At 39.0% G+C, this 27,375-nt stretch overlaps 1 protein-coding gene and 1 long non-coding RNA gene across 4 annotated transcripts in view; one reads left to right on the forward strand and one right to left on the reverse strand.

The window, feature by feature from the left end:
* Positions 1 to 27,375, reverse strand: part of LOC120737489 (rho GTPase-activating protein 6-like) — a 107,959-nt gene that overhangs the window by 45,834 nt on the left and 34,750 nt on the right. Inside the window, exon 1 of one of the 3 annotated variants that reach the window (XM_040038228.1) lies at positions 7,426 to 8,899. The exons of the other annotated variants lie outside the window; for them this stretch is intronic. Within the exon in view, the coding sequence (XP_039894162.1) occupies positions 7,426 to 7,467 (42 nt within the window). The 5' untranslated portion in view covers positions 7,468 to 8,899. Of the gene's footprint in view, positions 1 to 7,425; positions 8,900 to 27,375 lie in introns of those variants that run through there. 3 annotated transcript variants of the gene reach the window in all.
* LOC120737490 lies at positions 564 to 25,601 on the forward strand. Its single transcript, XR_005696746.1, has 3 exons — positions 564 to 1,043; positions 11,341 to 11,346; positions 25,591 to 25,601. It is a non-coding gene; the product is annotated as an uncharacterized LOC120737490 (long non-coding RNA).

The following is a 27,375-nucleotide window of genomic DNA, read 5'->3' on the forward strand; positions in this document are numbered from 1 at the left end:
AACCTTTACTGGAGCCTACTGGCCAAGTCCCTTAGGTCGGGCTGAACAAAGACACACCTCTGGATCAGCTAATGAAAAAGGCAAGCAGGAGTGGTAAATCAAACTCCTTAAAACATCTAGAGCACATATTTTATCCAGCTTCAGAGACAGACTCCTGCCTCTCCGAGCACATCTGCCTCCAAACATTGGATCAGATCTCGCCAGAACTTTCTCCTCTGTGTTTCCTCCACTCTGCTTTCCTCCGCTCAGCCTTCGACGTCTCCATAAAAAGACAAGACTTTTAGTGGAGGGCGGACTTCTCTTTCGCTGTTGATAATAAAACAAGTGCCTTTCCCTGATGGGTCTAGGAAGAAAAACGAGGGACTGACAGTGTTGTCATGACGAGCCAAAAGTGACAGCAATGGAACGCACAGAGGCCTTTTTTTTTGTTGTTTTTTGCCTTTGTGGGTTTTCTTTTTCCTGCCACACTGCAACTGTTCTACACTTGCCATATCCGTGCAAAAGTCCCACAAGGTGCCATGCTAATGAGCATGTGCAGTGTCAACTCATGACTTACTTTACAAGAGGTCAACAAGACCTTCACATAGCTTTGATTGGCAAACTATTGCTTCAAAAGTGCAAATTTAGCCGACGACTCAGTGCATTCTTACCAAGTGCACTCCCGTGAACAAAACCTCCACTCCCGCTAAGTTTTCCGTCTGGATTGGGGTGTGCTTTGGAAAACTTGTGATCAAAGTAAATAGACACACTCTGCTGATGAGTAAGGAGCTGCACGGATAGTTGATGCCATTCGTCCAAACACCCACAGACATGCACGAGCCCAGCTGTTCACAACAGTCACTAAAGAGCCTGGGACGGCCATTTGTTTGCTCTTAGATAACATGTAAAGATTCATTCAATCTGCAAAAAAGCCTCTTTATTTTGCAATTGACCACAAGAGTTAAAGGCTTGTGCCTCCCAAGGCTATTTGTACTGGGAGTGGCAGTGGCAGCGGACTAAAGCAAACAAACTTTCCAAGATAGAACAAGGTCACACATCGGCAGGTAAGAAGAGTGCTATAAAAATGTTTGCTCCCAGCATTTCTAAATTAGAGGAGGAGAGGTGGAGGGAGGAGGTGAAAGAAGAATTTCAAGTTCCTGAAAACAATGGCACGCAGGAAAATGAGGAGAGGAGCTGAATACAAAAGAAGAGGGAGGATGTCTAAGCAGTTAGCCGCTCTGAGGCTGACAAGTATTTCTGGGTGGTTTGAGGAAGATGTAGCTTTTTTTTTTTTGTTTTTTTTATTTGATCAGTGACACAAAGAGTTTAAGACTAAAAAGCTAATGCAGGAGTCTCATCAATCATTTAATCAATGCTTCCTTTGAGTTGTGCTCTGTCTGCCCTTGTACTTCTCAGTGTAACTCAAGAGCTGCTACCTTACAGTATAGTTAATTAAAATAAAACAAGACTTCCTGGATCTTTCTTCACTATATCAAGATTTCTGACTCTAAAAATAACCCCTCATCTGAATTGTGGCCTTCCTTAAAGAGGAAAACTTGTAATCGCTTGCTAACACTTGCAAATACAAAAAAAGATTCAAGACAAAGACAATCATTATTGGACTACTGGCAAACTATTGGCGCTACAACTGGCTGTTGTCCAAGATTAGCTCACTCAAACTCGTGTTCTGACACTTCCTTGTTCCTTCACTTCTCCGTTGCTACGATATGACATCCAGACAACGTAGTGCTTCATGGTGCACATGACCCACAGCTAAACTCACAAGTCATTAACAAAGTTTAATCAGTTAAACCCACCAGACCTGTAGCTTGTCATGGAATATTGAACTGATAGGGCCAAACCATAATATGCACTGTAAAAACAATTGTAACATACAAGTATTTTACTGTGTATTTTACAGTTTTGTACTGTTTTTCTAGAATATCATTAAATTCACATAAATAGGCTGTGATTTTACATTTCAAATGTAAATTAACGTAAAATCACTGTAAATGTAATAAAACATAATTTTCTTGTTTTTTTACATGTATCTGTCTGTACATATGCATATTTATATTGTTAAAATACATTCACAAATGTATCATAATTTCGCAAATATTTGTCCATTATTTGAAAGATTGAACTGTTAAACTCAAATGTAATGCTATGGAAAAATATATAAAATGATTCTTATAAACTTTTTTTTACATCAAATAATAATTATTATTATTGTTGTTTAGGGCGATCGTGGCTCAAGAGTTGGCAGTTTGCCTTGTAATCAGAAAGTTGCCGGTTCGAGCCCCGGCTTGGACACTCTCGGTAGTTGTGTCCTTAAGCAAGACACTTCACCTACCACCTACTGGTGATGGCCAGAGGGGAATTATAAAGTGGAATTGTTAAGCGCTTTGAGGGTCTCAAAAAGCGCGATATGAATGCAATCCATTATTATTTAAACCAACCGTTAACTGTATATTTCTGTACATTTAAGTATTATTATTCATATTGCCGCATTCATTGACCTTGTTTATAGGTAATTTCATTGTTTAATCACATTAAAATGTTCCTAATTTAATGTTTAAAAGCACTTGAGAAAAGCAAAATCCCATGTAAAATTAGGGCAACAAACTGTATTGTCATTACTGAAAATAACCGTATTTTCATGAGAAAGTTATTTTCTGTTATTTCTGTTCTGGTATTATTTTGGCGCCCCAGCTGCCGTAATATTACTGTTTTTTTTAGGATTTTTTTTTTACGGTGTGGCTGTTGAGTTTAAGGTCAAGATGGTAATTTGTCCAGTGTTTCTTTTAATGAACTAGGTTAAAAAAAATATCAACAACCTCTACCAATTTCAGTTTTACATAATTTTAATGTTATATAATGACTAGTCTAACTCACTTAGACAAAATAGCATAGCTAACTCACAAAATAGCATAATCATAGGCTGTTAGCATTGTTGACATGTATCTTAATGTTCCTGCTTCTGTTAATATAATTCCAAATAGTACACTTTGTAAAATATAAATGTAATGTAAATCTAAAATGTATACCTCCTAGTAGGGATGCCACTTGAACTAATATCAACAATACTTTTAACTGCTGAAACACATCCCTACAACTGTTCTAGGTGATTATTCATGCTAAAGAAGGACACCGGAAAAACGACATGGGGAAGATGGCAAAAGTGACAGTTGATATTGTTTTTATGAAATCAACTTTTTGTAGGTTAAAATATTTGCAACATTACATGCATGCTTAAACTAGCGTAAAATAACTAATGCTATAACTTCTAACTTTCTGATATCGTGACATGCCTATTAGTGTAGTATGTGAATTCCTATACTTCACACTAGTTAGAAATAAAGATGCATTTTAAACCTGAAACGTTATGCTAGCTGCCGCATTGTGCTACCATTTATAACTTGTTGACCGTCTGACCAAACATCAATCTTCGACAGTTAAGACAACAATTTAAAAATGCATTCCTGACCAAAAAAAATGGTGCTCTTAGCTCATTAGCTAGCATCAGTAGCGTCATGTGGGGTTTATGTTTCTCTTCCTACTGGCTGAAAATTGGTTGGAAGCCCCTTCCTTTACAAACCACAGCGAAACTGGCGACCTCTGCAGGTGTGAAGTATAACACTTCACAAATAAAAAGTCAAGTAATTGTAACACAATACAAATAGCTTAGCAAGCACTGACTGAGAACTTAAGAAAGCCTGGTTTTTTTTTTTTAAACAATTACAACATCAATATTTAATATACATTCATGTTTATCCTGTTATCCAGACTAAAAAATGTTAAGCGATAAGATGGGATCTAGCAGTTTAGTAGTAACATCTAAAAGACAACTAGCAGGGCCGGAAGGAAAGTTAGACGCAGTGCTGTCTTAAAGATAGAAAGCTTTTATGCAGCTCAGCTGTGTATTTAAGCAGCTCAGCTGTGTATTTTTCCTTTTTCAGTGCTGATAAACCATTACATCAAGAGTGATTTGTTCCTCTTAACATTTTTAGAGTCTTTGCGGGTGATGAATCTTGCCTATGTTGACTAAAAGGGTTGCCTGTGTATCATTGTTATAATCCTCATAATACCACGTAAAACCTGTAATCTACATCTACAAAACAATTTCCTCCCACCTATCTAGTCTGGCATGAACAAAAAAAATAACAGATTTGTTTATCAGCAGCATGTAAGAAGCAGCTTGAAGAGGCATAATGCCCCCATTAATACAAGTCCAATTTCATCTGGAATTACTTCTTTGTCATATCATATCATACCAAGCGTTTATGATTTATGAGCCGACAGTGCACATCCTGGCTGAACACTCACTTGTATTTGGTTGTGATGCACTGTCAGGATGTAATTCTTATGCCTTTACCGGCTGCTTTTTGTAATACAGCAATGTCCAAGTTTCCGAATGAAAGACTTAAAATGTTAACAATCAATACATCCTGTCTGAATGAATTTCACTTCAACTTCTTGTGCCCAACTCCGAAACTTGCTTATTTTTGCTTTTATTAAGTGTAGAACATCTAGAGAAACTATGCCAGATGTGTCCATACAGCCTCAGTGAACCCACATACTCATGCACAAACTGAAGTGAAAAAAAAAAATAAAAGAACTGCAACAATGTCGAGGCAAAAGACGAAGCTATGTTTACAAGAAAGTCTGACATTCCAGTGCCACTTAGCATTTGTAGTCTTTACGGACAAACATTTCCTTCAGTGGTGGCTTTTAATTAATGAGAAACTATCATCTACTCTTCTGAGTCGAGGCTTACTGATTACATAGTGCCCCTAACGGTCAAAACCGACAAGAAAACATAGCTTAATATGTAGGATTTACATGATTAAGCGCCATTTATTTTAAAAAATGACACGAAACTTAACTGCTTAAGAATTATCTTTGGGTTTGGGACAACCAACGGGTTGTAACTACCTTTGGAAAATGGTAATGTGCAAGGTTACCATACTGAGTCTAAACACTGAATAAATTTGTATTTCTAAACATAAGCCACAATCTTTAAGTTGCCTTATGGATTTAATAACCTTACTAGCTAGCATTAATAACTTTTCTTACTTGATACCACTTTAGCTTAATGTGATAACTGTCTTAAGTTTACTGTTTGAGTCTAAGTAAAGAAGACTCAGGAGAAACACTCTGCTATATTATGAGTGTTATGTTGTGACGAGCTTCCCTGTGCTCAACATATGTTTGGAAAGCCACCGTATTTATTCACCGACCCGAGCAGTAGCTAAATAACGACACATGATAAGTGTTTAAGAAATCTGATTATGTTTTGAGTTTCTGAAAGAGAAGAAAAGAGGGATAAATATATGATTTTTAAATCGCCAAATATCGGCATCGATATCAGCCTTAAAAATCTGTCGCCTCTAGTAGGGTGAGACGGATATTAGCCATAATTCAGTGTTTTACAGACCAGTTATTTTGACTTCATGCCCACCAGCAGTAGCCTATCTGCAAAGACAGTGGAAGTTCCACACATGCACCTCTGCACTATTAAATGAGAGCAAATCAACAGCACCTGCTAATACTGACATTTGTCGATGTCCTATTTTTTAACACGAGCCACATGTTTGACCGCATAATCAAGCATGCACCTAACAGAATGATTAGTGATTTTTATGAAAAAGAAACTAAAGATTCTGTTTTCTCTTTCTTTATATGTGGCACAACTGCATTCTGCGCCTTTTTTTCTATTGGTTCAGGCCGAGTGTCCCAGGTCCATATTCACCTAGCTACTTCCTCCTACTCTTAATTCAGGAGCTGTGCAAAAATCAAAAAGACATCAAATCTATAGGATAAACATTTCTTCACTTCCTCTTGCTCTGCCTTTGATCTCCTCCCAGTTGTACTCAACTGGAAAACGTCCACAGGGTGGCATTCAGTCGGAATGCAACTTCAATAGGAATGCCACTTACTGAGCTCTTCACCCTGACCCTAAGGGTGGTAGGAAACTCATGTTAGATGCTTGTACTGTGGATCACATTCTTTTGGGCACTACTATTGTTTTTTTTGTTTTTTGTTTTTATCCAAACAAGAACTTAAGCCATCAATATGACTTTAAAGATGCTGTCCCCTTATTGTGGCTTCACAATTATTAAAAGCTGTTTGTGTTGCTCCAATCAGAGCAGTCATTCTGAGGGCTTTCGGTATGATTTTCAGCCATTTATTATTGGGCTCACAGATGCAGACCACAATTTCAATAAACAAATACAAATCCAGTTACATCAGATTTCATTTCTCTAGACAGACGGCAGCCACTGTAACTATCTGGTCACTGCTCCAAAGCCTCATTGGCCTCTGCTGGATGAATTTTAGGCACGTAACTGTGGGCCGTGTGGTGATGGCATTCACACCACACGGGCCTGCTACAAAGCACCGATCCAGACCACAGCGCGATGGCCAGCCGAGCCAAAGAAAATTGTATTGTTTTCCAATCAGCGCTCTGAGCGTTATGAGGGCTTCTAGCCACAGAAACACTGCTCATAAACGAGCAGGCGGACCGCTGGAGCAGTCAGCGGAGGATTCCTCACCACTTGAGATGAGACAGGGCAGCAGATGGCGGGAGAAAGGGTGGCTGAGGAATCGGTGTCTACAGCAAAAACCGATCCAGTTAAAATGAACCTGTTCTGCAAAGCAACCCAAGTGGCTGCTTCACCAGACCTTCTGGCGATCTTCAGAATTCAGAAATCTGTCAAACACACGTCAAACACAAACTGAGGAACAAAAAAACAACAACAACAAAAAAAAACCGCTGATGGAAACATTTTTGAAGGTGCAGTTCTCACAGCAGCCCACACCGCTCCACAGGGCCTTGACCCATATCTGTGTGTTTTGCCTTCATTTGGGCCACGGCTCTTCGAGGTGTAGAATGTCAAACACAACACCTGTGGCTCTCCACAGCGAGCTGGCAACAGGTTTCTGTCTTTCTGACTCGCTTTTCAAAAACCAGGAAGCATGTGTGGTCTTGTGTGCGTGTGTACATATGTACGCGCTCTGCGCACCACACGCCTCTTAAAAAGTTCCATCACAGGAAGTTTTTTCTCTTTCTTTTTCTTTTTTTTCTTTGGCATGTTGAGGCCCCTTTGCTCTGCTTAGGTTCAGATTTCTGATTCACACCGACTGAGTGACGTTTATGAGGTGAAAGCTCTAAAAGCTGGTGCAGAATTGGGCTTTAATTTGGCTTTGAGTGGCTGCTGATAAAATAACGGTAATTCTCCGTGGCACTCTTTTTTTAATGCATGATCTCAGATATGAGGAAAGAGAGAGAGGCTTCATATCGATACACAACTGCATCGTGCAGGAAATGAACATCTTTATCAGGCATGCGCGCAGAAACTACAAGATGTAAGCCCTCGAGTCTCAGTGCACGCTCCAGTCGCTGTCATTAATCCACGGCTAATAAACCTGAGGGGGGGTACTTACAAGATAGGAATTCTGCCTGTCGAAGAACACGGAGTCTCCCATCGTCCCGAATAATTATCCACATATAGTAAATAATGCAGCTGCAGTAAATGATATCCCAAGTCTCCCCCTCCAAAAAAGAAAAGTGTCTGTGCGCGTCAGGACGGACCGCAGGAAATGTGTCCGCAGGTCACTTGTGCGCTCTGCTTCTTCTCACATTAAAAGACAGCGAAAGATGTTGGAAGTTTGGAGACTGCGAGTCACAACAGAACCCCTTTTAAGAGTTTCCACAGCAGTGAAAAGCGCGTGTCAGGAAACGCTCTGTGCCAGAAGGGACACCATAGCGCGTAACGCGTAACGGATCCATACTGCGCGCCCCGCAAACTGTTGTGAAGACAGATGCTGAACCAGAGAGAAGAGAAGCGAGACAGCGAGCAGAGACCCACGTCAAGCTGGCAACGCTACTGACTGATACTTCCGGCGTGGGTTTTCAAACTAAGACTTAACCCTGGCCGACGGATACTGTATTACCAGAAACAAACTAAACAAACTGCAGTTCATTTGTTGACTGGAGAAACGTGTTTCTATGTTAATCCCTGTCTTAAAGCAAAGTAAACCTACACAGCTTTTTTATGTTTTTATCTTTTGTGTTAAGCACATTGAGTTTGCCCATAATGTTATGTGCTATATAAATAAATCATAACTCCAAATCAAAGGGGAAAAAACACTATAACTACACAGGCAAGCTTATACTATACCAGTACATTGACTTTCAACTCATGAGAACCATATATGTGCTTTTATTTTGATCACAAAGTCGCCTCTTTCCGGTCTATTCAGCGTTTTTCTGGGTACTCAATGCTTAAAGCCGGAGAGAGAAAAGCAAAGGATGGGCGGGGCTCTGAAGAAGGAGGACCAGCAGTGCAAAAGCTTTTGATTATCAACAGCAGGGTAGAACAAATGTTTTCATGTCAGTGACCCACAAATGGAGCTCCACAGTTTATAAGATTTGACTGAAGAAACCCCATACTGGGAGGGTTTTCTTTGTGGATAGCTCATAATATGGAGCTATACGTGCTGTTGCAATCAGGCTGGCAGAATACTCCCCAGCAAAACTTCACTGTTTTTTGATAAAAGTTGAATCATAACAAATAATAATAATTTAAAAAAAAATCTCCTGACAGCAGATTCATTTCTGCCATCCTCACTGGAAAATTAAAACAAACAAAACAAATCAACTTGTTGGTCAAGCTAAAAACAAACTCCTTTAGGGAAAGTTGGCATGTCAAAGATGCAAAATTTCTTCCAGCATTGACAAATAGCTCGCTGTAAGCCTAATTACTAAAAGAAATAAATCACAGAGGCGAGAGTGTAACAGATGGACCGCAGAGCTGAAACTGTGATCGAGTGCTTCCATTGTAACACTTGGTAGTAATTTTTGTTTATGAGCTTTCCCCTTTGCAAATATGCTTTCAAGAGAGACCATGAAAGGCAAGTGCCCCTACGCCCTGCCACCAAACCCCCTCTCCACCCTCCCCGCTGGTGTATTTCAAATAAGTTTGTGAAATACTTAATGTGGAACCAGCGTTGAGCAATCTGTGTCAAAACTACTCCACTTGCATCCTGTAGTATCTGCTGTTATTGTTCCATCAATTCACTTGGTAGACATGTTTAACCAACTCAGTCTACTTTATTAACATTTGTCAGGCCTCTTTGAATCCTCCTGTTTACATGCGTCAGTGTGTAACCCGTTGCTTCCTGTCAGCTTACTTGTAAAATGATGTTACAGGAATACTGCCTCAGACTCTGCATGAACGATAGATGTAGCCACCATGACGTCATCCATTGTTTATAAAGTCCTGTTGTGAAGCACTGGTGTGAGCATTTTGTCCATTGCCAGACTTAGTTTTTGGAAGCCAGATGTGTTTAGGGGAAAATTCTCACTGTTAAATTACAGGAAAGTTATGTCAAGAGTACTGTTTTATTCGGAAAACACAATTTGCAGTATAATAGTGGCAGCTGTTTGATTGCCCTGCTTCTGTTGTAGTATTTCTGCAGCAATATCTACAAATAGTTTACTACTGTAAAATGTAACAGCATATCCTCACCAAGGGTCAACCTCAGATGTGGAAGAGTTACATTATTACGCTTGAGTGGCAACAGTTGCAGTTCCTCTAATGGCCACTTGGGGCTGGTTCCAAAAAGGAGTCAGTCCCCAAAGACTCCCACGTCAAAACGTCCAACTTTACAGCAGTAAAGAGCACAAAACGTATTTTGACATTAAACTGGATTTCTGCACTTTGTGTGTGCACTGTTTGTGCATTTGGAGTATTTTTAGCTGATCATTATAACTAATATGATGGCTTTCTTTGTGCTACAGATCATCCCAGAAGACTGTGCTTCAGTTTTGGTAAATTAAATTCTAGGATTTTATTATACTAAAATTGAACCCATAAGTATTTTGAGTGCAGATCGCTAACCCTGCTAGACAATGTTAGCTGATAACTTGGCACTCCAACCGTTCATCTGTCACGGTTTGCCGGGGCAAGCCGTGTGGAATTATTTAGGACCAGGACGCGGCAGCTCTGGTGCAGGTGAGTATTTATTAACGAAGGAAATACAAACAACAAAGGCACTGGGAACATGAAACTTGAACCTAAACTGGGTAAAACTAACAAAACAAACCAGAAACGAAGATGCAGGGAGGTCCGGAGAAATACACATGGAGAGATGCAGGGAGACCAAGGGGAAAACAACACAGGCGAACCAGCAACTACTATGACAGAAGACACAACTTAAATACACTCAGAGAACACAGGGAGATTACACACAGGTGGGGAACACAGCTGGGAGTGATTAACGTGAGGAGACTAGGGAGGCAAACTGAAAACACTCACATAAGACGCAGACCTTCACAATAAAACAGGAACTTACACATGAAAGGACACAAACTAAGAAACGCGGACTAGATACAGGAACACACGGGCAGAACAGAATAAACACTAAACAGAGGAAGAACAGAACCAAAATCGCAAGAAGAGAAAACACAAAACGCTGGGTCAAAAGAACCCAGGATCATGACATAATCAGTATAAGGTAACTGCTAGCTTCCAAAACCCAAAATGACAGCATCCAAAACATTAGCATTGCAGCTTCAAAATAGTCCAAAAACAACTTTATGGCTGCCTTTACCATATCTAAGTCCAATTTACTGTATATGGCTGTCATCCATTCACTGTGAATTTAGGCTGGTGTGTTTTTTTTAAACCACAGCAGTCTATCAGCTTTGATGCAATTTCAGATTAAACCATTAAAAAATGGAATCTAGCCACTAGAAATGATGCTGGCTGAATGTTAACACTGTTCTCGTCACACATACACTGGAAAGTCCCTCATACATCCTTATCAGAGTCCAAATGAGAAAAATATTAAACCATCAAAAGGTTTAAATCAGTGATTTGTAATAAACATTCATATTCCCATGAGTCTTTGCACTCACTAATGAAAAAGTATTGTAATCTACCATAGCTATATCCAATAGTGTGCTATTTATATTCATTTTTCCCCTCAGTGGCATCAGCACTTACAGCATTAAATTGTCTTAAAACCCTGAAAATTAGTGTATGGAATGTCTGTATTTTTATAGTATTTTTACAATGTAACTGAAAACTAAAAAGAAAAACAAAGTAACGCAAAATTAAAAAGTCCTTAAAACTATCAATGAAAAAAGTTAACATGTTTGGAAAGGTAATAAAAACACAGTCTTAGAAGCCACAGACGTCTAAGACTCCCTCTCTGCTGGCCATGTAAAGAATGCACAATAAAAGCACTTCTGCACTGGCTTTGCTTTTTAAACCCAACAGCTAACTCCATCTTTTATATACAGTCTATCAAGGCTAGTAATAGATATCAAAGTAAGTAAAGCGAAACAAAAAGAGCACAGTGTGGTTTTATCAAAGCGCTCATAAACAAACCCTTAGCAAGAGTTAATAAAACGTATTTGCGCTGCTCTGTGGGTGTTATTGAGAAATATCTGTTTTCTAATCTTATATACAGAACGTGTGAACGGGTTGGTAGGAAAAATGAGAAACTGGATTCCTCTCTTATCAGATAGTACCTTTTAAAGAATGCCGAGGAGTTCATAGGAGCACTCACTTTAAAATCAGCAGATAACAGATTCCTTAACTCCCGAAGACTGACTCAGCCTTAAAGCAGGTGCTGTGGTGTACAATATACTTTGTATCTCACACAAGAATCATCAAGACACTGCACTGATATAAAGTTACCAGCTAAAAAAACATATGCTCTTGCAGACAATAGACTCCTGCTTATCAGATCTTCTCCACAAGGTTTTGAATGAGATGTGTTTATTGTTTACGACAAGTTAATCATCTTTGGATTAAATGAAATCAGCAGTGTGGTATTTCATTCACATATTTGCACTTTTTTTTAATGAACTTTATTTGTGCGTGTAGCTGATGAAATTTCACCTTATGATTTGTGCTGTGTGTCTTTTTTTGTGACGTGTCCTGAGTCAGAGTCGCAGAGTCGCTGAAGCCTATCCTGGCATGCATAACGCAGGTAGATGCACATTTCTATCTGTAAAATCTCTTGTGTTTGGAATGTTGACGAGCACCAAGAACACAAAAGGAGCGCCATAAGTGAATGACTTTTTGATAGGTAAATGTTCTAATTCAAACGTTTGGTCAGGTTTTAGTCATTTAAACTGCAGCTGTAAGTAATCCTGGCAGGAGACTTGCTTACCAAAAATGACTAAACAAGTTACTCAGTGTTTAAAAAAAAAAAAAAGGTGTTTTGTTTTGCAAATAAAAGCTCCGACTGCCCCTTTAAGGTTGCTAAAATTAACACTGGATGCTCTCCCTCACTGATAAATCTGTAATACAAATATTTCAAAAGTTGCTATAAACCAAAGGAGAAGTCCCATAACATTAGCACCGCAGTTCCTTTAACGGGTACTTGAGGGCAGCTGCAAAAGTGAGTCAATCAGGAGCTTATTTCTTCTTCTATAATAACGTTACAGCGGAGATTTTTTTTTTTTTTTTTTAAATGGCCAGTTTGACAGTGCAGATAGTTTGTGTGGTCAGCAAACTGGACTTTTTGGCCATAGCATTTCATGCAACTGTGGGACAAATAATATGGCCTATTATTGTTCTTGGTGTTAGTATTTCATTAGTCTGTTATTTAGTGTCTTCATAGCTTAGCAGTTTAAAGATTTGCCAACGCATGAAAGGTTGTGGTTTTGTCACGAACGGCATCTGATGCAACAATCTGACAAATCAACTATGTGGCGTTATCAGGTGTAGCTGAGAGAATCTGCTAGTAGTTAGCACTATTTAGCTTGACATATAGCAGCTATTGAAGCGGCTTGCTAACAAAGATAGATAGCAATAGTTGCTAAATCAACACTCCACCTTCTCGTTGAAAATACTGCAATTTCTTGCTCAAATAAATGAATAAATAAATGAATAAATCATGTTACAGCTTAAAAATGTAGCAGTTGCCATGGCCGTGTTTCCATTGTTTAGATACAGTCTATAGTCAAACTCTGCCCACGTATTTTCACGGTCATAAATATCCCCTTTTTTGTTAGTTTAATCTTTATCTAACTTAAGTACACCTAACCTAAACTAGTTAGATTGCTAGTTTATATATATATATATATATATATATATATATATATATATATTTAGCATTACTACTAAGAATTAGTAACATTGTTACCTTCTGTCTCTTTTATTTTATTTGTCCATTTTCTTTTGCTTATCCATTTCAGGGTTGCTTAAAGTCACAGGGCAAGAGGCGGGGTACACCCTGAACAGGTTACCAGTCTGTCACGCATACACAAAGACAACAATTTACGCACACATTCACACCTTTCGTGAATTTAGAGTCATTTAGAATGATTACTTAGGCCAATAGTGTGGGAGGAACTCCAAACAGAAAGGCCTTTGATTTGCAAGAAGGCCCTGGTGTATATGTGTGGGTGTGTGTTTAATGTCTTCATCCAGAATGTGTCAGAAAACCCACACAGGAAGAAAATAAAATTGAATATTTATAAAATATCAGACTAGATTCTTGATAATAATGTACACGATTAAAGGAGGGGCAAAGATTTACAGGTGAACTATACGATCTAACACATTTTAACGAAGGGAAGTTCAGTCTTTAGCACCACAGTTGTGTTTAATGGCCCTGAAGGAGGAGCCTATTATCTCGTAAAATGTTATTTCAGTGGTCCTGTGGCTCACACACAAAAATGCACTGAGCCTGTGATAGATACTAAAGGAGAGGCAGTGCAGAGGGGAAGAAGAAAAGCGAGGAGAGCAAAAATAGACGGACATCAATGTATGTATGCACAGTGTGAGTTGGTGGGGCTCAGTTTACTGCTGCATGTTAGAACAAGATTAAATTGCTCACGAAGGACACTGCAGAGCAAAGCCTGACTCTACACGTCCCCCCTGAGCTGACCATCGCTCCTCGTATCATCATTAAACTGTTAAAAGGATGCTGAAAATGAGGCTGCCTGTGATTATATATCACCTTCAAAGCACGCTCCGGATTTTCCACTGTTGAATTTGGCTCGGTGTGTTTTTGTTGATGTGTAATGTCTCAGCGATTAAAAGTCGATCTCGAGAAGAAACGGCTTGAAACTTTGGGGTGAGAGAACAGACGGCGAGGATTATTTTCAGTGATTTATACTCATGTTGTGATTTTGTATGCCTATTCTCAAGCAAATTAAACACCAAAACAGTAAAAAAAAAAAAAAAAAAAAACAACCCAAAAAACATTGAATGCAATATGCAATTGAATATTTTACAGAGAGAACACGAGGCCGGACTATAATTCCAGTTCTATATGGTTTATGGCTTTGCAAACTGCAAAAGTTCATGTTTACATTGTTTATTTCAGGAGGAGCAGAGCCCTCCCTCCAAAAGCCTGAATGCCTGAGTTGTGAAATCACTCCATTAAGTGGAAAGTGTTCTGTTAAAGTGCTTTAAGACGATCCAGTATAAGAGAGAGAAAATCCTGTGAGGCCTCGATCTGTTTAATAAACACTCACAAAATAGATGTCACACGATAGAGGCATTTGCATCGCCTCATTCTGTGGATGCTGGGTAAAAACAGGTTTAAAAGCAGAGGATATTTCATGCACGTTATGTATATAAACTGAAGCAAATGAGGAAGGACCTTCAGCCTGCATTCTTTGATTGATCTGCATAAACTGAATGGACTTCAGCTATAAATACAATATCAACTGATTAAAATTTAGTCACGAATAAATATGCCTCTGTGAAGTCTAATAATTTAAATGAATCAAGCCAAAATAATAATAAAAAAAAAAACATGGTCTTTAACAGATCAGGTGTGTGTTAACATGATGTCACAATCTTCCCAAGAGTGGACATCCCGCCAAATTCAGCCAAAGGTCAGACTGTGTAATGCAAAATTTAAAAAACCCCAACAGCTCAGATATCTCAGACTTCTCAGGCCTCAGTTAGCATTTAGGTGTGGAAGTTCATGATAATGTCGTAATGTACTAGACCAAAGTTAATGTTTGGCACTTATTAAATTCACAACTGGCAAATACCAGACACAACTGTCAAGCGCGGTGGTGGAAGTATGATGATTTGGGCTTGTTTTGTAGCCACAGGACTTAAGCAACTTGCAATCACTGAGTCTTCCATGACCTCCTCTGTATACCAAAGTATTCTACAGTCAAAATGTGAGGCCTTCTGCCCAACAGCTATAACTTGGCTGATATTGGGTCATGCAACAGGCCAATGAATGAAGGTGCTGGAATGCTAAGATTGGGCCTTAAGAGAGCTACACATAAACCAGGGATTTCCAACTCCAGGCCAGCGCCGGTGTCCTGCAGGTTTTAGATGTGTCCTTGATCCAACACAGCTGATTTAAATGGTTAAATTACCTCCTCAACATGTCTTGAAGTTCTCCAGAAGCCTAAGGCTGTTAGGGAATTAATCATTTGATTCAGGTGTGTTGACCCAGGGTGATATCGAAAACCTGCAGGACAGCGACCCTTGAGGCCTGGAGTTCCCCCCATTCCTGCCATAAACAAATGCCAACAATCGCAACTGAAGGAACACTGTAAAGAAGAGTGGACCAAAACTCATCCACAGTGATGTGAGAGACTAATGAAGTCATACAGAAAAAGATTACTTAGAGTTAGCTATTGAATCATCATATTTAGTTCTTCCCACCCTACGTCTGCATTTTGGCTTAATTTCTGTTAAATAGATGAAGACACTTGGATATATTTTGTGCTGTTGTTCATCTCAGGTTGTATTTACCCAGTTTTAAGACTTTTATAAGAAAAGTATCATGTAACTTCTTTTTAATGTCCTACTGTGTAAAACCTTAGAATTCACAAAGCGTGTATTTAAATTTCACAGTGATAATAAATTGATGAATTGATGAAAATCATTACATTTTCATATTCTGTGGTTTATATATATATATATATATATATATATATATATATATATATATATATATATATATATATATATATGTATGTGTGTGTGTGTGTGTGTGTGTGTGTGTTAACAAACTCTATTTATTTCCATATTTCTTAAATTTATCTTTAGTTTTCTTTTCTTTTCATTTTTTACATGTATTATGTTATTAGTTTGCAAATATATGTGTCAGTTACACATCATGCAACACCAGCTGTGTCATTTAAGGTGATTTACTTTACTAAAAGCTTAATTAAGTTCACTTTTATTTATATAACATCAAATCACAGCAACAGTTTCCTCAAGGGGCTTTACATTGTAGGGTAAAGACCCTGCAATGATACAAAAAGACAAAAGAAAACACCAACAATCAATTGATTCTCTTTGAGCAAGCACTTTGGCGACAGTGGAAAGGAAAAACTCCCCTTTAACAGGAAGAAACCTCCAGCAAAACCAGGCTAAGGGACCGGCAGCCATTTTCCACGACTGTTAGAGTGAGTACAAAAGAAAGTTTGAGAAAAACATTTAGCTGAAAATAAAATACAAACATGACTTTAGGAAAAGAAATCAACTAAAATAATACTGCATACTTACAAATCTAGCTAAAATACATACAGGAAATGAAAAAAGTTATCGAATACAACAGCACAAGAAAAAAAAAACGTGAAAAACTCAGTCCACAATCACCACTTTGATTGTTAATTACATGTTGTTCTTAAGGTTTTTTCTCTCTTTCTTTCAGATGCTGATCGTTCACCTTTAGTTTCAGCTGCAGGGATGAAGGTGTGAGAGAGAAAGGGGAGCGGGTGGGGGTAAAAACCTGGGCACACATAAACGAATTTACAGCAGGAGTTGCACAAAGAGGCTCCAGGGGATGACCTCAGAACTGGGGAATGTGTGTGTGTGTGTGAGACAGAAAGAGAAAAAGACAGCACTGTGGATCCCTTCACTCAGGAGGTAAATAGAGAAATCACTTACAAACAAACACGACTTACAAATTATATCTTGTCAAGGGTTTTCAGACCACATTTAAACTCTAGAGACGATCTTCATCCAGCAGTGAAAAAAAACACACCAAAAAGTTGTTTTTAAGGGGAACTGATCACTCAACATAGACCAAAACCACACACACACACTTGCACACACAAAGTGACGACGGCATGGGTCTGGATTCAATCTAGAGGCCTCTATCAACAGACCAACCCACTTGTCCTAAATCACCATACTCTGTCCTGAGGGCCAATGAGGGGGAGAAAGGAGGGATGTAAAGTATTCTGAGTACTAGCTGTGCATTGCTTTAGCTTTCATCTCCATACCACCTCCATCAGAGCATGCTCAAAGCTACTGGGAGGACAGGACTGTTGTTCCGTGGAAATGTTTGTCCTGACAGGATACATTCAAAATTAGATAATACACACTCCCAGAATATTTCTAGCCAGTGCGGAAGATGTAATTCCTGGGGGGTTCATGGCAATTGCGCAATTTATGCGCAATTTATTTAAAATGAGTTGCAAGAATGAATCCAGGCTGCCTTTTTAAGAGAACGTTATGTTCTCTCAACCAACGTTTTTATTTAAAACGTTGGTTGAGAGATGAAGTTACCATTATCTCTCATGAGGAATATATCAAACAACACAGTGCCAGAGCTGCTTGTGCAATCATCACAAAATTGAATCCACTGGTTTGTGTTCATTGACGCTTGTTTGTCTGCATAAGCACAAGAAAACAGCTGGAACACATTAAAAACTGAAAATAAACTTAAACAAGAAAATGCAAACACATAAATAGATTTGTTTAATGGTTTAACCTAAAGTTAACAGATTTTATGGAGACAGACTTTCACCTGTGGTGTCCTAGCAATGGAAATCTCCAAACTTGGACAAGTTGTAGTGACCTGAAAATGGTGTCTATGAGAAAAAAGACATAACACAAAGTTTCTTTTGACGGCAGGATATTCACATGAAACCACAGTTTGAGCTTCACTAGTTTTATGCTTCCGTATTATTTTTGCAATTTACTTTCGTTTGCGCTGATTCATTATGTTTCAGCACCAAACTACTTGGTAAGTTTCAAGAAAAGATCAGGATTTGGTTTTAAATGCAACACAAACACCCTGTTTGAATGCTCATTTTCTAGTGGGCATTAGTATTATGCCACTTGTACTATCCCTTAGCCTTCTAGTAGATTAATTTATGGTGTTGTGGAGGTATGTAAGGATGAGACGAGAGATCTCAATTTTCCCCTCCAACTTTAATCACTGCTTTACACAACTGAACATAGAAAACGCCAAAACCTTCACCCCCTCACTTCCCCTCACCCTGGGTGTGAGTGGAGCCACCTGGTGGTCTGCCACAGTGTCAATTTTAAAATCCTAGGTCACAATTATTGCGCAAGATTTCTGGAAAACTTGACTGATAGTCAAAGTCATCGATGAACTTATGGTGTATCTATTAAAATGACCTGCGACATGATTTCCTCCATTGGCTTGTTCTCGAGCTATCATATTCACAAAGTTGGGTGTCCAGCGGTGTCCCAACAATACCCCATTAGCATTTCAGCGCTGAGAGGTTAAAAGGACGAAGGGCTGAAGAGACAAATTTGCCACGTTTTTAACAATTTGCCATTAGACTGGACTGAGTGGAATAGTGGTGATCCTTTAAATTCAGTCCACTTATTTAATTCAGTTATTTCTTATATAGTTCCGGTTCACAATAGTAAACCCAACAGCCTCAGAGATATAACACTACCTCAGTTGCTTCATATCTGTAAGTACTTGGCAACAGTGGGGGAGGAAAAACTCTCCTTTAACATGAAGAAACCTCTGGCAGAACAAGCGAATTTGAAGATTGAAAGGCATGTGGACATTTGAAGGGCCTTAATTGAGGTGTATGGTCGTCTACTTTGGACTAGCTTGACTGGCAGGCAGCAAAACAGAGATGTAAGGCAGAGGGATACAACTGGCACTGTTTCTTCAAAGACACATACCTGAACTATTTTGGTGTTAATATCCCTGAGCCTGGTTCTACTGTAGGTTTCTTCCTGTTAAAGGAGAGTTTTTCCTTCCCACTGTCGCCAAAGTGCTTGCTCGAAAGGGGTCATATGATGGTTGGGGTTTTCTGTGTTTCCTTTGTATTATTGTAGGGTCTTTACATCATAAAGCACCTTCAGGCAACTGTTGTTGTGAGTTGGTGCTATATAAATAAAACTGAATTGAATTAAAAGTGTGCTATACTTAGTGTAATACAAGGACAATACAAAGGTTAGATAGTGATTTCACTTACAGATTTTTTTGCCCATTAAACACTCTTCAAATTGAAAAACCCCCCACCATAATATGATGAAAACTTCTTTGTAAATTATTATTAGACTGTCAAAGAAACAATATCATCTGGGTGGAAACATAAGACAAGGAATCTACTGTGTACATAAATTAGGTCTGAGTAATCTCACATCATTTGTTTTGGTAGCTACTGATGACTGATTGATTTAAATTAAGTGGTGGGTTCAGATTTAGCTTTTGCACACATTCCAAGCCTCTGTATTCTTTCTTAATGCTGTTTGACTCATAGTTCCTCTTATTACACCAAGCTCTCCAAACACAGGCTCTCACTATCACATGTAAGCATTCCCTTCTTGAAACAGATGCTTTTGGGTTGTTGTTGTTTTTTACTGGGACATTTCCAGTTGTTGGTTTGATGCACACCACATGAATAATTATCCAAACATACCGGGGATTGCACATGTGTCGACATCTACATGTTAATCTTCTTTATTAGAAAACAGATTAAAAATATCCAAACAATTACAGATGGTCAGTGTGTTTTTGGTCTTGCTCCAGTTAAAATGTTCTCTTTTGCAAACCAGCCATTGTTGATTCTGTCAGCAAGTAAATGGCCTGAGTGGGTTACTACATGCATATCAGCCTCAGAAATTTTGATTTAAGGGCAGCGCTTGACCTCTAATAGTGCCATTCACAAAAGATTTAAGTAGGGGAAGCAAACATATGTTCATTTGTGATTATTATACACTTTAAGTTTGGCTTTAAGCAAATAAAACTCCTGCAAAACCTTTTTACATCTTGATATCAAAGCACGCTTACATATCAGAGTGCGCACGCACTGATTTCAGCACAGGTTTCTATTTTTTGAATGTGTGCATGTGCTGTTCAAGTCATATGCATTCCTCTAAGCCTGGGTGTTGTTATTGCCCAGCTTTCAGTGGCGTCACCACACTGACAAAATAAATCAGTTTTTCTTCTTGGTGAAGTATGTTCTCTGTCTCAGTCTGTCAGCTCATCTCTGTACATGTTTATCTGTGTCTGTCTCTCTCTTGATGTGACCTTCCAACCTTCCATCCATCTGTCCAGCTTTCTACCTGCTGCTCTGTCAGCGTGTTTGTGTCACTTGGTTGACAGCTTGCTCTCTGTGCATCTATAAGTAATACTGGTTAGGTTGTCTATATGAGAGTCAGGTGCTTTAAAGGCATACATACATTATTTTTTGTTATCTTTGAATCCTCAAATTCATTCATCAGGGATCAATGCCAAAAATAGCTGAAATCACCTTAGAAAAATGATCAAGCTAGAACTATGACAGAAGTCCAGTAGATATAAAACAGTGTCAGGGACAGAGCCCAGTTTCATAGCAAATCATGAAGCAGTCACAAAAAAGCAATATATAATATATTTTTTTGCGGTCACATTTTTATTAGTCTGTTTCTTGTAAGCAGTACCTATTTTGTCCAGATAAAGTGGGTATATTTCAGCATGCCAACCAAGAAAAGAGCTACAAAATGTATTTTTGTAAAACTAACACTTCAGTTTTAATGTCTCATCCTAATCAACCTTGTTTGAGGTGAACTGGCTGACTGATGATCTGCAGTGAAAGTAGGGAGCAGTTTGAAGAAAGACTGGAGAAGTTGAGGTATGCATGGGAGAGAAGAGGAATGATTTGTGACAGAATGATAGGCTAAAGGGAGGAACCAAAAGTAGAAGACCCTAATCAAGTCATGTTCCCCCCCTGCCCCCAACAAGGTAGCTTTTATAACCTTGCCTAACCAGGTAGTTAGGTGGACGAGATGGTACCAAACCAAGAAACATGTTTTTCATTAGTAAATATTAAAAAATAGCTTAAACGAAGTGTGAAAATCTAGGATGTGTATGAGCGGCGAAATGATTTGCTCCACCACCACCTACTCACACATCAAAACAATGCTTTGTTCATCCTTTAAAAGTCATGTACATGGACACTAATCAGTACATATGAAAGGGAACAGATGAAAAATAGTGTTAAGAGGCACAAATAATGGTGGGAAATTGATGTTGGGAAAATACCATAAATATTGTGTCCAGACACAAATAATTTGATTAGGGCCTTGGTACTGAAGATAATAATATTAATCATAAATCATAGGAGTGTATTTAAAAATAGATAGTCAGTGTGCATTTAATTTTCAGACACTTAAAGAAAAAGTGGATGGTTTTGAGTACATATATATATATATATATACAATTTTTTTCTTGTGTATCTAACTGTGCAGTTTATGAGTTCTCTGTAATAGCAGGGTATATTGCAGAGATGCTGCATGCAGTTCCAGTTCTTTGAACTTCATTTTCCCCAGATTAAATTAAACTGGCCCACATTTATAGCTGACAGGCTAACTTTTCCCTTTAAGCATCTTAGACTTAAATTCAGAAAATAACTCATATGGCCTCCAATCATCGTCGCTTCTTGAACAAAATTAACCGCTGCAAGTAAAGAAAAACAAAAAACTGCATGTGTTCTTAGTACTTTACCACCACACTCAAAATGTGTCATAAAGCAGTGCAACTATTAAAAAACCCCAGATCAGTTAACAAATGTAAAACAGCCCCACAGGAACGTTTGTGGTGGTTTACTCGGCGTAATGAGCTTTTGTAATGATTTGTTGTTCATCGTGAATCATGAATCACTCACAGATTAAGTACAGAGAATTTCAGATGCTGCAACTCAATGTGAGGTTTCAAATTTATTGCCGCAGGGCTGACGTTCTGAGTGAAACATAACAGTTTCTTCTGGAGACATTACAAGAGACATTCAAAGAATCCTGAACTGAATATTACGAGAAAAAATTGTGGTAGAAATTAAAACTTTTTCAAATTGTACTTTGAAAAGCAAAGGCAGCAGTCAATTAAAGCAAGACTCTGATAATGGCTGGTCAATGTATAAAAACTATTTTCATGTCCTGGTGATCACTGAAATTAAATTTCAATAATACTTCAAAATAAATGACCAAGAGTGCTGCTAAGTGGTGGTGAAATTTCTTACGGATTATGGAAGGCTTATGGATTTAATTTCTGTCAGAATCTCATCCGAGGGTTGTCTTAGTACTACCGGCATCTGCATTGTCTGAACCAGCAGTGGCCATGTCGACATGATTTAATGTTGTTTTTGGCTCTGTTCTCACTCCTCTGAGTGTCACATTCTTTAGATGAAAACACTCTTCCATTCAGTTCACCTTTCAGTGTTACGCGGGTTCATGGAACTCAATCAGGATTTCAGTCGACCTTGTAAGATTGTGTAGCAATGTAAGATTTGAGGACATATTCCTAATTTGCATCTAAAACAGAGGCATACTACATATGTACACTGTCAAAAAAAATAAAAGGAACACTTTGAAAACAAATCCAGTGTTGGGGAGTAACGGAATACATGTACCACCGTTACGTATTTAAAATACAAAATATGAGTAACTGTCCTCCGTTACAGTTACCGTTTAAAAAGGTGGTATTTAGAATACAGTTACTTTGTTGAAATAAATGGATTACACTGCGTTTTTTTTCCTGTTTCATATGTTAGGCTATGCTCGCTCTATTTTTGGTAATTCCACGCCGGTGGAAACACAAACAAAACATGCATTAAGAGGCTCAAATGCCTGTGTCTCAATCTCGCGTCTCATAATGATGTGAAAAAGTTTTTTTTTAAATGATTTAATATGAAGGCAATAGCAGAGTGTTACAGGCATAACCCTAAAGAATGTAGCCTCATGGGCAATGTAGTCCGTGCTGCAGGGAGAATGGACTGCCATACTCGTTATGTGTCTGTGAGCGAGGGAGGGAGAAAAAGGAGAGTGGAAAAGTACGAGTTGTCACCGAGCAGAAACGGGAGCTGGAAGCATTTAATAACCACTGCAGCCAAAAAGAGTGCCTGACGAGCCCATTTGTAAGTAAGCTATTAAGACTCGACTGTACACTGTGTTCGTGTTTTCCTCCGAAACAATAAGTTCCGTTGGAGCAGCCTTTCAACGCCTCTCTCTGTCTCTCGCTACCAAAGTTGACCCAGACAACAAAGTAAAGCTAGTTTTCAGCTACAAGCCCGACACGAACCCAACGTATTAGCCAGAGGTCCCTTTACTATGGTTCGGAGCCGCGGACCTGTTTTATATACGCGTGAAACAGTTTTCTATACGAGATCACTACAAAAAGTGCAGCCTTACCTAATGTCCACCTACTGTTACTCATTTTATATTAAGATTTAAAAATCTAGTTGCTATTGGTATGGCGAGTAGCCTTCAGCAATAGTAATAAATCACCCAGCAATAGGACATTCATTAGTTGTAAAAAACCATCATAATATATTAGGTAATCCAAAGTATTCAGAATACGTTGCTCTCATTGAGTAACGTATTCTGGAATACGTTACAAAATACATTTTGGGGCATGTATTCTGTAATCTGTAGTGGAATACATTTTAAAAGTAACCTTCCCAACACTGAACAAATCAAATGTGAATGGGAAGAAATCATGCTGGATATCTGCACCAATATGTACTGGGAAAAGATTTCACACTGATGGAAATGATTCAACCTACAGAGGGTGAAAAACGATGTGGTACGCTAGTCCAGTTTGCTAAAATTGCATTGCAGCAACACGAAATGGTGCTTGTTTGCATGTCTGACAACGTCTGCAGCCACCAGTGACACTGACCCCAGCTGAATGTAAAACTAGTGAAAAAACAGTCAGAAAAGATGAGGAGGGCCTTTACCTGTAAAACCATTCCTGTTTTGGAGTTGTGTCAGTGTTGCCTCTCTAGTGGAATTGTTGTTAATTTCATTAACACCAAAGCAGCTGAAACTGATTAACAACCTCCTCTGCTACTTAACTGCCAGATCAGTGTCCCTGATGTTTAACTGACTTGATTTTATTTCATTTACCCTAAACCACTGTTCCTTAATAAAGATCTACAGTAGAGTTACTCTTACTGCAGTGAGTCATTTCAATATTAACTTCCCATTGCTGGCAGCACAGGAAAGAGAAGCAAAGTAGGTCATAGGATATGATGGATATTTTTACTTATAAAAAATAAACATTATTACTGATCAATTCTGATGTGCATTATGTAGTTGAGGTTTGTAGGGAAGAATGGAAAACATAATGAAACAGAGTGAGATGTCCACACAAGTTACCTACACAATCTGTTTAGAAGTATGACTCAAATGATTAGCCAGTGCGCTGCACTTTCTACGCTGTTGTTTTCCATTGGAGTTCTTATTATTTCAGTTTTTCTGATTTTATGTTAACCGGCAGCGTTCACGCAGTGCTCAAATCCATGACAAAAACACAACCTGTTTGTTCAAGTGCAGATGAGTATAATCCTTCTCTGTATAATAAAGGCTGCTATCTCACAAACAGATACTTTGTCTTTCAGCTCCTCCACCTTAATTCGCACGTGCACACACGCACGCACGCGGACGCCAGCAGACGCGCTGTCCTCCACCTCCCACGCCTCCTTAATGTTTTCTGCCACAACAGTTGCCATGGTGTCTCGGCTCGCCCGCTGCGCTGGACAATAACAGGGACGTGTGTGTTTCTGTGATATCGTCTATACGCATGTGTCAGCATATAATAGGACACGCTAATGTTGTCTAATAGTGCAGTTTATACCCAATAATGTGCTGTGATTCTTCACAAGGTAATTGTATTTGAATACATTTCTGTAAATTTGTGCTGTGTGATGTATTTGGTGGCTGCAGGAAAGTCAGAAATAGCCTGCACTTGTTGCCATAGCGCCACAGTAGAAGCGTCTGGGTCATTATGGGACGCTGGGAGAGTGACATGACATCAGCATGCTCACATGGGCTGAGATTGGAGATACAAAGTCACAGGGTTGGCGGTGGTTCTTAACCACACATGTGAGCGATGAACACTACGATATCACATATTTTCTCTTTTTTGGGTGCTCGAAAGACTTTCCCCCAAATTCAAACATTCTTCTTTTATAGAAGCTGACAGTTCGTGAAGAAAACAGCAGCCCCACGCGTGCTATAATACGTCAAGAGAGCCACCATAGCAAAACCTTACTTTGTCTTCTTGCCGCTTGTCGCTGACACAGTTCTGTCTGACGTGGGAGGTTCGGACCGGCTCTTGACTAACAGCCGTTAAGGAGATTTTCTCCGGCGAGCGAATTTCCAGAGACGCTCAAGAGGAGGGTTTGGAATAGCTTGAATAGTAGAATAAAATGTTCACTGACTGATGTGACGCAAGTGTGTTTGTTCAAGCCTCTTCCAGCTGAAGGATAGCTTCACTCTCTGCACATTTATCCAAACACATCGGATGGGCCCTTGTGTGTATTTGTGCACCAGCTTGTGTGTGTATGACTCTGCCATCATGGATATCTGGGATCTGTTAGAGCTGAAACACTAGATGTTTGGACAGCGTTTGAACTCGTTTTATATGAATTCACACAAACAAACCTGTCCTGATGCTTTAAAGTATTCTCAAGTCTTCTTGAGTCTCCTCAAATCCCCTGTCATTCCAAAGATCTAAACATTCTTGTAATTGTGTGGTCTTGAGCAACAGTCCTTAGGTTTTATGAAGGTCTTTCAAAGTTTTTCTTTGGACTTTGGCAGCTTTTATACTCATTTTCAGTCCAGTCCTTATACCTGACAATTTTCAGAGGAATGTTCCTTTGTCTGTTACGCCACCTGACACTAATCCATGTGTCATTCAAGGATAAAAAATGTACTTACTTAAGGGATAAAAGTTTTGAATCTATACAATGGGCAGGTTCCTACTTAGTACTTTTCTACTTGTGCACTCAACTGACTTTATACAACTTGTCTCATTTACATGGTTGCATCAAACAGCAACTTGGAGTTCAGCATTTTCACCAAGGATACTTTGGCATGCAGACTGGAAGAACCAAGGATTGTACCTCCAACCTCATAATTAGTAGCTGCCATGCTCTACCTCTTGAGCCAAGGCCACTTATACATTGCAGATAACTAGGCAAAGTCTAAGTGACTAAGCAATCTCTTGCAAAAGCATGCAAAGCATGTTGAATTTACAAAAAATAAGCCATAAAAGAGTATTTCTGCACCAACAAGGTGTTCCAAAACAGCTATTAACTGAAAATTAACAAAATTTCTCTAAACAGTTTCTTTGTCTGACATCTTGCACTCCAAATCTGCAAGTAGAGAGCCATTTCAGCCATCAAAACACAATGAAATCAAATTAAACAGTTTTGTATTTCTTATAATGACTTAGCAGTATACGCTGGGTGTTGGTGGGGTTAACATCCAATCTGATCCTTGCCTGCAAATGTATTTGCTTAATGTTTCCATTTGGTGTTTGAATTACTAATCATACAAGCACCAGGTGCAGAAGCATGGACACAGACAAAAAAGGAGCTGAATGGCTGTTACTAACATACTGTACCTGGCTCCCGTTGCCTGTATTGTTCTGCTTATTTTCACCACTATGATAATCAGCTCAGTCTGGTCACTGCCGCACTTTCCCATGCAAATCAATTTGTCTCATAAATTTGAAGGTATCAGGTGTTTGTTTATGCCAGAATAGGCCAAAGCCTTCTGTGAAGGAGCTAAAACAAGGAGGTATCTTAGTGCCTGTTGAGATGAGAAATACTTCCCTCCCTCCTCCCTGGAGTCATATCTCTTTCTCTGTCACGCCTACCATCTTCTTTCTTTGTGTTTAAAGTCATCCATCTCTCTTCTGTGTGCTGTGTTTGCAGTACACCCTGGCCCACATCTTCCGACAGTAGCTTCTTTCATTTGAAGAATGGAAAACAACAGGTAGCATGAAGCAGAGCAATGCCACAAATGCAATTAAAGCCGCAAGAAGACAAATTTCTCCAGCTTAATCGAGTCTGCTGCGATGATAAAGTAGAAGCTGCAGATTTCTCCCTTTGGTTAGGCCTCCTGTGGACTTTGAACTCAGTTTTACTCTTATGTTAATAACAAATTAGCACAAGTGACACTGCTTTAACATACCCGTCAATTGTGTTTATGAGAGTGTGTGCATTTGCATGTATTTGGATTCTTTGCATTTTTCCAATATTCCCTTTTTACAACTATGTGTGCATACCTACACTTGCAGGATTGCGGGATCAAAGAACATGCTGATATGACCTGTACAGTATATATTTGCATAGCTGGATACACAGAACATAGACGTGTGTGATCAGAGCAGCATGGAAGTCAC

The sequence above is a fragment of the Simochromis diagramma genome, unplaced genomic scaffold, assembly GCF_900408965.1.
Source record: "Simochromis diagramma unplaced genomic scaffold, fSimDia1.1 OVJJ01000413.1, whole genome shotgun sequence".
Lineage (NCBI taxonomy): Eukaryota > Metazoa > Chordata > Actinopteri > Cichliformes > Cichlidae > Simochromis > Simochromis diagramma.